General features: G+C 40.0%; 1 protein-coding gene across 2 annotated transcripts in view; it reads right to left on the reverse strand.

Annotated features, from left to right (window-relative positions):
• The window catches only part of PSMD14 (proteasome 26S subunit, non-ATPase 14), a 68,860-nt gene that overhangs the window by 11,824 nt on the left and 42,564 nt on the right, over window positions 1-14,472 (reverse strand). For both annotated transcript variants that reach the window (XM_063116484.1, XM_063116485.1), the window contains exon 8: window positions 2,473-2,580. In XM_063116484.1, coding sequence (XP_062972554.1) covers window positions 2,473-2,580 — 108 coding nt within the window. The remainder of the gene's footprint in view (window positions 1-2,472; window positions 2,581-14,472) is intronic.

Below are 14,472 nucleotides of genomic sequence, written 5' to 3' on the forward strand. Positions count from 1 at the left end.
TAACTATTGTTAAATCAATGCTGATACATCTGTTATAAGCGATTAAGGGATGGGGATTCATTGCCAGAGCGACCAATTTGAGAGAGCACATGTTTCTAAGGCTGGCTCATAATTCTTCAACAACATTAAAATACCTGGGATACTACATCTGCAGTGTACCTATACAGGAAGCACAGAGTCAACTTTTAGCCAGATGGAATTTTCTTCCTTTGGGGTTCCTAACAGTTTTCAAATGCAACTTACTTCCACATAAACATACCTGGGATTGCAGGATTAAGGCTCCAATTCTAAGCTGTGCATAGTTGGGGAAAACTGAAGGCAGATAAACTGCCTAATCCAAAGCTCTGCCTGACTTGCACTGGCAAAGTTCTTTACTTTTTCCTCCCTCGTTGTTGTTGTTATTAGAACCATTTCCCTCCCATTGCAACTAACAGGAGGAAGACTATGTACACCAGCTCCACACACACTCTCCCCCACTCCCCATATCAGGGGGCTGTCTGGGAACTGGGATCTGCCCATGATACCTCTCAATCCACCCATTTTTGTCTCCACTGATGTTGAAATGACAAGGGCCTCAGAGATTTCCATGGGGACTGGGGGGACATTTGAGGTTTCTGCAGCTGAAACTCTCCCCACGGCCTGAGTTCGATCCCAGCGGAAGCTGGTTTCAAGCAGCCGGCTTGGGTCGACTCAGCCTTCCATCCTCCCGAGGTCAGTAAAATGAGTACCCAGTTAGCTGGGGGAAAGGTAATAATGGCCGGGGAAGGCAACGGCAAACCACCCCACTATAAGGCCTGCCAAGAAAACGTCAGCGAAAGCTGGCATCCCTCCAAGAGTCTGTAATGACTCAGTGCTTGCACGAGAGGTTCCTTTTCTTCCTTCCTTCCTCCCCTAGGAGAGTGGCCCTTGGAGGGGAGATCTGATTAGATTGTGACCTTAGTGAAGCATTTATTTAGGAGACATTAAAATTAGGGGTGTGCACGGACCCCCCACTCCGCTTCACTTTAAGATCCGCCATTTTCGGATCGGCCCGCTCCGCCCCGCCCCCACTCCGCCTGTGCCCACTCCGCTCCGCTCGGAGCTCCGGATCCAGAACGGAGCTCCGGTCCCCCCCCATAGGGGGGGTTACTGGGCCCTCCCGCCATCGCCGCCCATGCGGCGACGGCGGCAGAGCCCGGTAAGGGATCAAGGAGGAGGGGGGCCTTACCTGCCTCCGTCCGCGGTCCGTCGCCATCTTCAATTGAGCCCGCGGTTCCACCAGGAAGTCTGGGCCGCAAGTGCGGCCCAGACTTCCTGCTGGAACCACAGGCTCAATTGGAGAAGCTGACGGACCGCGGATGGAGGCAGGTAAGGGAGAGGAGGGCGGGGGGCGTTACCGGGCCCTGCTGCCGTCGCCACATGGGCGACAGCGACAGCGGCAGGGCCCGGTAAACCCCACTTACCTTTCCGGCGGAGCTCCGGATCGAGGCGAAGGATCTGCCTTCACCTCGATCCTCTTCGCCACGCTCCGCCGGCCCCCCAATCCTCTTCGCCTCCGCCTTAAGGGCAGGCAAAGCCCCCTGCTCCGCTACTGCTTCTCCGGTCCGATTAGAAGCGGAGCACATCCCTAATTAAAATCATATTTAATATACAGAGAGTTTCCTAGTAAATGTGTTTAGGACTGGATAGTATGTTGCAATCCTAAGCATGCTTACTTGGAATTAGCTCCACTGAAGTAAATGTACTATATTCATGGGTTTAGTTTAGATGTTACTTACTAGGATTCTACCCAACTCAAAATTGTGAGCAGGCCTTGGGAACCTTTTACTAGGAATAGAAGGCAATTTGTCAACTGACAGATACAGGGGATCTATCCACAATCAAGGGGAGCATGGGAGGAACCCCACAGCCTGTTCTCAATTGCATTATGAATAAAATCCCAGGTGGTGAGGAAACATCAGAAAAGACTAATTTGCTGAGGTGTCAAGACTGCTATGCTAAAGGCAGTGAAGCTATAACCTTGAAACGTATTTGTGGAGTAAATGTATAGAAGTCAGTGTCTACTTTCCAAATAATTAGTTCGATAATTCAACATGAACTGCCTCTAAGATCTCAGCACCCATAAGAAAAACTAAGATCGACAGTAAAGAGAGGCCAGAAGAATCAATTTTTAAAACACTGAAATAATTGTTCTCTGACTATTGGAGTAGCTCAGAAAAAAATCTGCATATGATCTTTGGAATAATAGAGCATCATGTAATAGGGGCACAACAATTGTAAAAAATTAAAATGTTCACTATAAATAATCTTCATGCCATATGAATCTAAGAGCTTTGTAAGTCGTTAGTAGGTCTTTGTAGTAAGATCAAGTCTTTTATAAGCCTAATTTATTGGATTAAATTATAATACACATAGTAAAAGCGTGTGCTGTTTATACACACACAAACACTGAGAACATCGAAGGGAAGACACTAATACCAAATATGAATTTACCTGGATAGATGGCTTGTTTAAGTGACCCAGATTTGAAGTTGTTTGTCTTGGTTCATGTCCCAAGACCATCATATTAGCATTGATCAATCTGAAGGCATCGATAACAACCTGTAAAAACAAGACGCCAAAGTCAATTCTTTGTAGAAAATGCAAGTGATTGCACCAAGTAACAGTGGAGAAGTCACGATCAACTCACATCTGTTTTTGGCCTTTTTCCAGAAAATTATTTAATTATAATATTAATAAAAAAAAGAACCACCTGCTGTCTTGCCCATCAACACACCAACTCGGTCTAGTATAGTAAAGAGACACCAATTGCTACATTTTTCAAGGAGCTGAGAGAAAATAAATTAAGTTTCATGCACTCTTTTTTAGACTTTTGATGGCTAGGTTTACATATATACACACATGCTATGTAACTTTAAAAACATGTTTGTCACCTACATCTTACCTAGTCAAATTGAATGACAAGGAGACTAAAACTGAAAGTGAGCACAAGCTAAGGGATTATGTTTAAAGCCCAGCCCTGTCACATCAATTATACCACTGGAATACTTGAAATGACAACAAAATTATAGTCAGCAAGGAACTTGCCCCATGTATTCCCTTCTAGTCAAATGCTTTTTACTCCCTGCAAGTATGAAAGAGGGTATAAACTGTCGGATGGATTATGACGACCTTGTCAGTGTCATGGCCAAGAGTAAAACAGAGCAAAAAGGGAGAGGAACAAAAATCAAGGTCACTTATGATAGCAAATATATAGTTGCCAACTTTTAGAAGTTTATTTCAATAAACAAAAATACATAATAAAGCCCACAAACTATATACATAAATGCTTCCCTGATTTTGACAAAGCAGCATCCAGAAAGTATCCCGTGGCTTCAAAATACATTATGCAAAATCTGAAATGGGGCAACAGACATCAAAGACTACAATGCTATGCTTATAATGCATATACAGCCATGTCATTTCTCAATTTAGTCCTATTTTCTTATAACAGATCCATTGTTCTCAAAACCAAGAGAGCTAGTGTAATGTGAGCTGCACATCCAAAACCCTATAGTTCCCATTTCCTCATCTAGAAAAGTATTTATTTATGGTTAACATTTATGTGCTCCCTCATCTGCTTAAAAGCCATCAAGGCTGTGTACAACAATTTTAAACAATAATAAAAAAAATGAAACAAAAATGTATTAACACTGGGTTCACATAACATGCTATCCCACCATGGGTTATTGCATTGTCTGAAAGAAGCATGTTGTCTGCAGGGTGGGTTAACATGCTGACTGACTACAATGCGTTTTCCGCAGGGTGGTTTGTCAACCATGCAGTGTGGTTTATTTTTCTTGTACAAACCACCATGAGAACCCATGGCTTCTTGGGTTGTTCTTCTTGGGTTGACAAGCCACACCGCATGGTTACCAAACAATGCTTTGGAAAATGCACTGGATTGAGACATGATAACCCACCCTGCAGAAAAAGTGCTGTGTTCAGACAACACGACAATCCACAGTTCAACAGCAACCCACACTGGGTGGGTTAGCGTGTTGTGTGACCCAGCATAAGTGCCTTTAGCCAAACCACTATCCCTCAGCTTCCCAGCTCTATTATTATATTATTTATATTATTAATAATCTACTTTATAGAGTTAAGTTTACTAGGAATGTGTAAACCTCTTCAAAGGCAAGAAAGGCAAGCCTAGAAAAACAACATTGTGCCTTAAGAAACGGTAACACCACACAACCACTGCGGCTCTACATTTCTACTTGGGGGGGGGCTATTAATGGTAAATTAAATAAATCTGCATGCAATGACCACATGACTCATCATTTGTATGCTTCTTCCTATATGCATTACAAGTGTTTTCTGTGTAGAAGCAGCATTTGAATTTGACAATGAGGCCCGGCTGGTGTTAAGAGCACCGGGGAGAGAGGCATCCAGGGATCACTCCCAGGGGACTTCGTGAAATGAAGGAAAGTAGCATGAAGAAGTAAGGAGGAGCAATGACAGCGGATAGAAGTACCAATGAGACCTCACAGGACAAAAATAGGTGAGGTGAACAACTAAATCTAGAGGTCAACAAAGCAAAAGATTACAATATCTTGCATCAATTCCTGAACTACAGAAGCCATCTGGCCCTGCTCTTCAGCTGATACCTAAAGGCAGCAGACAAATTGAAATATATCTGTTGTCTGGACAAGAGATTAGAATAACTTTTATGGTTACATGGAAGCTGGGAGGAGTAAAACGTATATCAACTTTACTGGCATATTAGGTGATACAAGTCATTCTTCACATTAAGTTTTGCTATAACAAAGACAGCAACAAACCAATGAATTTTCCTAAGACATGATATGTATCATTTCTACATGCTAACGTTCAACAAATTAGAGGCACTGAAAGTTAAATTCTAACTCTGTGCCCAAAGTTTCCTTTAAGCAGTTGTAAATAAATGACACATAGAATCCTAAAGTCTCAACTGACTGACAATATTCTTGAAACTGGATATGAAGAGAAGCTGGTAGATCCTGTCTTCATATTTAAGCTCATATAGAGAGCTTACTGGGGTTACTGGAGGCTTACTAACGGTGGTAACAGTAGGCAGACGCAGTACAGGCTGACACTAACTAATAAGGGAGTGGGCATAGCTTGGAGCAAATGCTTTGCATGCTGAAGAGAGGGCTAGAAAGTAACCCCGAAACCTTGGAGAGCTGCTTGCTAGTCAGCACAGGCAATACCAAGCTGGATGGCCAAAGGTTGGACTCAGATTTAAGGCAGCTTCCTCTATTCTTATGTTGATATTAACAGCACAACTTTAATAGAATCATGAGGTTTCTGGGATAGGTTCCCACTGAAGCATCACAGGAACAAATTTCCAAAACAGTGTGGGCCAAATTTATAAAGGAAGAGTATCTCGTGTTTTCTCAAATTTGTGCATGGGGAGGTGGGGAATCAGGAGTTGGTGGATGGATTTTGCAGTACACTCATCTGTCACCGTCATAAACTGGTTAGCATTATCCCCGCACTCCAGCTCTAGGTCAAACTGATCAGCACCACACCACCTCATCTGGATAGCTTGAAGCAAACGATTCTTTCTCTTCAGGCACTTCTATCATAGGACACCTTCGATAGCTCTAAAGTACTGATGTGCAAAGGGATCCTCTCTTTGTTGTGTTGGTGGTTGCATATCTGTATGTTCACTCTGGCAGTACGATTATATGGACTAATTTAAATAGGTAATTTTAACCTAAAGCCAGAGTTTTCTTAAGAATCTCTGGCTGTGAATATCCAAACGTATGTAAGCACTGGACGTTGTCTCCCTGCCAGCAGCTCCTTAAGGGTACACACACACACACACACACACACACACACAGATCCCAAAAGGTGGCCTGATGTTCTGCATAATCCTGGTGAGAAAACTCTTGCATTTGTGATTATGTTACTGCCTCATGGCTGTTGTCTCTTGGACAGTATTCTCATTATATTATCTTGAGTTGTGTATATGAACCTCTCCGTGATCAGCAATATCATTGCTGATCAGCTGATAGGGAGGGGCTAGATTCACAGCTGACAGTGCAAAAATACCAGCAATTTACCCCCTTGCTGAAAGGTTTGGAGTTTTGTTTTTAACAACTCCCGCCCCTGGTAGCCTTGTTGTGCAAGCAATCATCTAAAAAGATGATCTATGTGTGGAAATTTGTTCCCATGCATGGATTTCTCTTGCGACATCAGGGCAATTGCCTGACAGCAACTATAGCAGTTAGGAAAGCTTAATATTTCAGAGGTCTGTGCCAGATTTTACTTTTCAGTTATAAATCTAGTGTTTTTATATAACATTGGTTCTTTGTTATCAGTTTCCCAAACTCTTGAAACAGCATTTGAACCAGATGTTCTAATTTGTGAACACCTGCAAATGCCCAACCACAGCAAGTAGTGAGTATAAATAAAAAGTATGCAAAAACAAAACTAAATATTCTACACTGTAGCCCTCTAGAGGTTTACTTGATAGGAAATGACACAAATAATTTACTCTGAGGGGAAAGATACAATTACTTGGCAGTGTATCAGAATCACAAGGTGCTTCATATTTTAGAGTACTAACACTTATACTCCTAGAATGGATTCTAACTGACTGCTCCACTAGAACGGATGGAATCCATCCAACACTGCAATGGTATTTTCTAACAAAATTGCTCCTACTCATATTTGAGTTCCATATGCACTTTTCATGTGTACGTTTCATGTAGTTTTCTGCAAAGCATGCTATGTAAATGGTCGAATATTGGGGCTTGCAGTGCCCCGTTTTTACAAGGTCATGTCTGGATGTTCTTTATGGTAAAATGTCTTCAACCATCTAGTGGTCTGTGATGGACACACAGTTTCAGATCAGCTTCAATGAAACCAAGTTTCAAATAATTTCTATGATGCTACTTGTAGGGAGTAAGCTGACAATTCTATGATTCAAATATAAATGCCAATGAACTTGCTTATTTCACTGTGCTTTTGATCAGCACTCAGACATGCATTTCCAGAGGAGAAAATTATTCTGGTTTTTATGCATGTGAACTGCAAGAAACAGCAGTGTCTTGTGAAACCCCAAAACTGCACTCTATTCTGAATTAAGGAATACTAATTTTCTATAAACTACTGGACAAAAATATGACTTGACTGACAATTCACTTCTATTTCGCATCATTACAACCAACAAGAAAAAGAATGTTTTAACTACACCAAGATTAAAGGAATTCACTGCAATCACTATAGCAACTGTCTTAAGGAAAACTAACATACTCAACAACCTGCAACCTAAAATTAGATCTGGGACGCAATAAAAACCATAAATGCAGCAACACACCCTACATTTTTATTCCTATGCAATCATATAATTGCTTTTTTTTTGCACAGCAAGAACAAACGAGTTTCTTCTTTAGAGAATCGTATCAAAATAAATAGGCTCATTAATGTCCAGTGCTCTAATGAGCAATGGATAAAGGAGGTGTTAATTATGCTACAGTAAGATTCAAGGATAAAGCCCTGGTGAGCACTTGGATATATAAAGTAGCTCAAGCATTCTCTAGGTTTGCGTACTTTGAGGTTCAGTGTGATATGCAATGATAGCAATGTAGCAACCTTATATGTAGCAGTGGAAACTTTACGAACACAGGAGTTGGAATACAGATCTCAAAAGGGTCAATTCAAGAGAATAACTTGGTGTCACTTCATTTTCGCAAGTACTTGAGTATTTTTTTTAGATCTCTTAGCTTTCTTTCACCAAGATGATTTGTAAATGCATTAAAATGCAGCCTAAAGGCTTAACGCAATATTACCTCTCTGAGAAGAGGAATCAAGAGTTCCTTTTAACACTACAGTAAAAAAAATGGACTGATTAAGGTGGCTTTTTTATTGTAACATGGTATCCTATATTGCAATTTTTTTTCACCAACTGGACGATTTAATTCTGCCTAGTGCAAGTGCCTTGAGACTTTGCAGAGGTCACTTCAACAGTAGACAGCTTATAACAAAACCATTAGCGGTTTGGCTAGCTTAAGGAAACCTCTTACTTTCCTTTTTTTGTTTATTATCACTGCATGAATCTGCAGCATATGATAGTTTATAATTTCTCAGGCTTGTTAAATTCATGTTAAAGGTCTGTTTTCTTGTTGAATAAATTTTGTTCATATAATGCTGCCTATTTCATACAGTGAGTCTTTAATAGCACCTTTGGTCTATGCGCAACTCACAGATCAAAACAGAGGACTAAAATAGGGGTTGATGATGCTATTTACATGTGTGATTCCTGCTGTCTTCTTGTTAGTAGCTTTAATATAATAGAAGACCTTGTCTGTTTTGTAATTAACACATCTTTACTGGAGAGATATTTGGAAGTGATTGCTGTGAATATACTGGTTAGTAAAATAAACACAATCACACACCACTTTCTGTTATCAGACAAATTTGTGAATTGTACACATTATACTCCAGATCAACAAACTGTGATATAACAGCCAAGTAGAAGACACATTTATATAACCTTATATTTTTCTGGAAATGTGTATTCATTCTGACCCTGCAAATATAATTAGTTTGTGGGATGCATGGAATTCAAACTATGGATGCTTTAGTAATTGCAATGCCTGGAAATAGATACTAAATATTTGGAAGCTGCCAATACAAAATAAAAACTGCATCTTTATGTACATCTGTGTTTGCTTCAAAACCATCACTGTATGAAAAATAATTACATTCCATATTTTTTTCAACTAATGTCCTCAGTTCAACGTATCATAATATTGTTTGCATTTTGTCAAAAGCAACCTATCTAATTTTAGCCAAAACATACAATAATCCACTTAACAGATTAGCATGCAGATCCTTCTCTAAACATGATTAATCAATTCAAGATAATTAATGGGGATACTTTCACTACTTGAAAAAAAATCCTATTTCCTAACATAGCATTGTGCTTTTAAGATTTCAAGACCTTTCCAGGGGGATTAAAGCTTTTATACATGTACACATTTATCAAGATTTTTAGTTTCTATATATACATGATCAGGTGTAACAACACTTCTAGGAGGAAAAAACAAACTCCTAACATAGGTACAATATCTAAGGTAATGAATGGCGATCAGTTAATCCAGCTCTATTATGCAGAACTAAAGCTCTTTCTGACATCAAGACATTTGCAGCAAAAAAATCTTCAAACCCTATGACATACCGGAGCTATCTTTAAAAAATGCATCGTGTTGCTCTGCAATTCAAGCATACAGCTATTGTTCATATGTTTATGAAGAAACATACCAGTGCATAAGAAATGCTGCACAACAGATATAATGTAGCTATGCCAGGTGTGGAAGGAGAAGTAATGTCCCATCTAAAGTCTCTTTTATCACCTGCAACTGACCTGTTATCAACTGCTTAGTTGGTTTCTAGATTCTTTAAAAATTAAATGGAACACATGACCTTTGAAGTGCAGCTGAGGTTTATGACCACTTCGTTATTTATGCTGCCATGCACTCTTAGACAACCACAACTGAAGAACATCTTTGGTCCCCTGTAAGCCCACAGCATAAAAAATTCAGAGAAATCTTACTTTTTATGCCATTTCCAATGAAAAGCACTAAGAACAGAAACTGACTCATGCCAAATGCATATCACTGAATTGCTGTGATTGTGAATTTGAGGGCTGCTACATGGAAATTATTTATAAAAATGTCAATTTTAGCTCTGGAAAAGAGATTCCTTAGAGTATGTACACTTTCTTTCTTTATCCTTGGAGGATTTGCTTGCTTTCGTCAGGTCTACCATGCAACCTGAATACCCATACAGGGAGGGGAGACAGCTACAGAATAATACATTTATCTTGACAAGCGAAGGCATGCATCTGTAACCCCACAAGTAGCAAAACCACAAGTTTCAAGGCTATATGCCTTAATGAAGATAGATGGATTATTCTACATCCACCATGGTAAAAGGCATTTAAAAATTAATACTTTTAAACAAAAAGTCTACTTGGAACTTTCTGGTCTAAGGAAGAGAAATAAACTGAAATAACCCCTGCAGTTTAACAAGGAAGCTCTACTGCCAGGTCTAAAGCATAGTGTAATTGAGTGCCATTGCATTAAGCACATATTTATTTATTTAAAACTTCTCTTGGCCACCATTCAGGGCAGAAGCGCTCAGAAGATGGCTTACAACAATAAAACATATTTAAAAAGTTAAAACATTAAAAACCAAACACAATAAAACAGCAATTAAAAACGATAAAAACCATCAATAAATGCAGGGCTTCCACATGTTACACTATCCCATTTGCAACTTCTATTTAAACACATGACTTAGCTCTACATAGTAAAGGATGAAATAAAAAAAAAACAAAATCTTCAAATGCGCAATTATACATATATTAAAGTTAACATGGAAGGTAACATGAGATGAAAGCTGTAAGTAGAATACAATTTGCATTTCACAGACAAAGCTGGAAACACACATTGGCTCGATTCAGATGATCCTCCAAACCAAAGTTTGGGGTATCATTGCAAATGAGCCGTCCATAGTAATACATGGCTTCCCTATCCATTACCTATTTGGCATTAAGCATCCTTCACCATAATGCCCGAATTGGCAAACTGAATGGTGATTGCTTTGAAACAGGAGAATCAGAAACCAATCAACTATGATTTCTAAATCAGATTTTTTCCTGATTCAGACATCACAGCAAACTATGGCCTGCACAAAACAGAAAACTGAGAAGATAGTCAAATGAAGTAGTAGGAGAGAGGTGATAAGGTTGCATGTGAATCCATGGCCCATTCATGAACCTCCAAATTATGATTTAATCAAGTGGTCTGAGCTGTTGTTAGAAGTGATTCTACATAACGCTACATATGTTATGATTCAACTGAAGCTGCTTATCATAAATAGTATTTGTAAAATTGTCACCTATCAAAGATTTTTTAATTTTTTCATTACATTCCCTAAACTGTTCTGGTATCATAAGAAGGGTCTTTTGTTTCTGTTATATTTGCAAACTGAAATTAAAAAAGATGGGTGGCATATAACTATTTAAAAGGGAACAAATACATAAATAAATAAATAATCATCTATTCATTCATCAATCACTTTTCTGCAAGTGAGACTTTGAATGATTGGATTATACCCAATGTTAGTTTAACTTATGTCCCACTTATTTTAATGGGTCTACTCTAAGTAGAATTAACATGGGATACAACCCATTATGTCCAGGCTAACATGATAACTCAATTTGCACATTTAGTTCAGAATACTCAAGTCTGTCAACTATATATTTATGTCATTATCTATCTGAGAGGTGAACTAGCATCACATTCAGCATTTGTTTTAATTAGGTTAGCAAAATGGTAGAAAGACACTAATTTTTGAGCAATATTTCCAAAATACAGTTTTAATTTTTTTTTACTTGTACCTATTCATGTGTACAAGAGTTGTGTGGTAAAAAAAAAACCTTTAAGAACAAGTTGTAATACTGAAATCTATCTGAAATTAATTGAAATCAAACACACATGTGCAACTCATTAAACTGCTTAAAGCTTATAAACTAGCATCCTGATATTATAAAGACCCATGCAATGTCTTCTGCTTTCCTACTGACACTCTGAAATTTGGGGTGGGTGAGGCAGGGGAAGATAATGGAGACAAGCTAACTGAGGTTCAGTGGTATGCCTGAAATGAAAGCTTATGAGTTAAGCTTCAGTTCCAAGTTGTCAACTTGACAGAACTGAAGTTACATTTAGAAGCAGCCAGAGAACCGTGCCAAAGTCATCTTGCATTACCGAAGATCTGAAAGTGTCAGTCACACAGTCCATTGTAATGCAGAGAAACCAGAGAATCAACATGGAGTTTTCTTGATCTGGTGACATCTCTCTCAACCATTTCATTAAGTTCTCAGTACTTGCCCAAATAAACCAGTTAGACCAAAGACAGGTACAAATAAAATGCTTAAGAAAGGGTACTATTCAGTGAATAGATTAACACTTTGCATATAAACACTACTAAACTGTGAAGCAATTTACATACAGGAAAGTACTGTGGTTGAATATCTAACCAAAGCAAGTTACATCACAAAGTTATATCTAACCAAAGCAAATTACTTCACAGAGAAACTTGCTAAACTCCACAATACAGCGGAGGCTATATGTTGAGAAACCATGTATTCCTAAACACTTTTTAGACAAACCAATATGGAGGGAAAGCCAGGTTTAGAGGCGTCAAAGAAAGCAATGTGGTCTAGGGAGGAAGTTGTGAGGTTTGAGACGAAAGGAAAGGGAACAACTGTGGGGATGGAGACAGTGGATAATGCACTGAAAAGATCAAGGACCATTGGTGGTGAGACAAGTGTAGTGGGAGAGAGGAAATAGCTAGAGAGGACACAGGAAGGCACAGAGAAAGAGGAGAGAAGAGAGGGGGGGGCGTCCAACACTAATTGGGTGGTAAGAAAAAAAGTGGTGGCTGATGATGGTGCTTTCAGACCAAGTTTTGCAACAAGTATATATGGAAAGGGTACTTACCTTAACCAACTGCTGTTCCCCCAGGAGTAGCTGACTGTCTTTTATAAATGATATTCTGCTATAAGAAACACTGAAATTGAATACAGATCTGTACCTCACTGCTGATTTCACCCTAGCTACCAGACACCAAACTAAACAGAAAGGTCTTGGGCATTTCTGAAAAATGCCCAGGCATTGGATTATGGGAAAACTCCAAGGGAATAGGAAGTTCCATAACTAGAGAACTGGCAACAAGAATGCTTATCTGCATACTCCTTGTGAGTGGAACTTAGTACAAAGTCTGTGCGGGCATCTTACATTGATCTCACGAAGTAATGGCAGGGGTACATAAGGAAGATGCTGGGCCTTAACTGCTCATGGCTTTATAGAACAAAAACTGCTATTTGAAGATGACATCAAGGAAATGCAGGTTGCTTACCTGTAACTGTAGTTCTTCGAGTGGTCATCTATGCATTCACACATATGGGCTTTGCGCCTGCGCAGAGACCTGACCGGAACCTTCTCTAGCTGAGTGGAACGTTTTTGGCGGGAACCCCTCCCCCCACGCTACCGCGCATGTCCATGGGGTTCTCGCCCTTACCTCAGTTTACAGGAGTCCGACATTGTGCCCCCATAAACATGAGTGTAATTTCAATAAAGTACATTCCACGTATAACTGTGTCATTTGTAAGTCTCACACCACCAAGAGGGGATGGTGGGTGGGTTGTGTGAATGCATAGATGACCACTCGAAGAACTACAGTTACAGGTAAGCAACCTGCATTTCTTCTTTGTGGTCTCTATGCATCACACATATGGGTGAGTAGCAAGCTGACATACCTTTGGAGGTGGGTTGGTGCATCATCTGAAGATCTCCGAGAGCACTGTCCTTCCAAACGAGCAGTCCTGCCTCGCACGGGTGTTCAAACTGTAGTGCTTGACAAACGTGGATGGAGTGGACCACGTTGCGGCTCTACAGACTTCTGCCAGTGGAACACCTCTGGTGAAGGCAACCGATGTTGAGACGGCTCTGGTAGAATGAGCTGTCACAGGTTTTACTAGCTCTAATTTGGAAATAGAGTAGGCCAATTCAATTGTCTCGACTATCCATCGTGAGAGTCGCTGAGATGAGACAGGGAGTCCCTTATAAGGCTCACCATAACAAATAAACAATTGCTTTGTCTTTCTAAAATTCTCTGTCCTGTCTTTGTAAAAAGCAAGAGCCCTTCTTACACCGAGAGTATGCAAAGAAGACTCAAGAGGTGTTGTTGGATTAGGAAAGAAAGCAGGAAGGGTAATATGTTGAGACAGATGAAAGGATGACACTACCTTAGGCAGAAAGGCTGGGTCTGTGCGTAGCACAACCTTATCCTTATGAAAGATAGTGTATGGAACATCTATCCTGAGAGCTTTGAGCTCACTTGCACGTCTTGCTGATGTAATGGCTACTTTAAAGTTAGAAGCCTAAAATCTGTCGGAGCCATAGGCTCAAAGGGTTTGCGTGTCAATGCCTGTAGCACAACTGACAGGCTCCATGGTGGAAGCCTTTTACATTTTACAGCTGGTATTGTATTTTTGAGTCCCTTTAGGAATTTTTTGGTTGTTGGATGAGTAAAATGTGTAAAACCATCCACTCCTCGATGAAAAGACGTAATAGCTGCCAAATGGACTCTGATAGAAGAAAGTTTGAGTCCCTGCTGGAAGAGCATCAACAAATAATTGAGGATCAAAGTTATACGGCAAGATTCTGGTGTCTGATTATTCTTCGCAGCGAACTTTTGGAATTTTTGCCATTTTGACGCATAAGATTTCCTCGTGGAAGGCTTTAGGGCTGCTAAAATAATGTGGTCTACAGTTAGGTCCTTGGTGGAAGAGGAGGCATGGCTGTTATCTTCCATGCGGTCAATTTGAGGGTCGACAAATCTGCGTGTCGAACTCTGCCCTGGTGTCGAGACAGTAGCTTCGGTATCGACGGG

This window comes from Elgaria multicarinata, chromosome 2, assembly GCF_023053635.1.
Source record: "Elgaria multicarinata webbii isolate HBS135686 ecotype San Diego chromosome 2, rElgMul1.1.pri, whole genome shotgun sequence".
Lineage (NCBI taxonomy): Eukaryota > Metazoa > Chordata > Lepidosauria > Squamata > Anguidae > Elgaria > Elgaria multicarinata.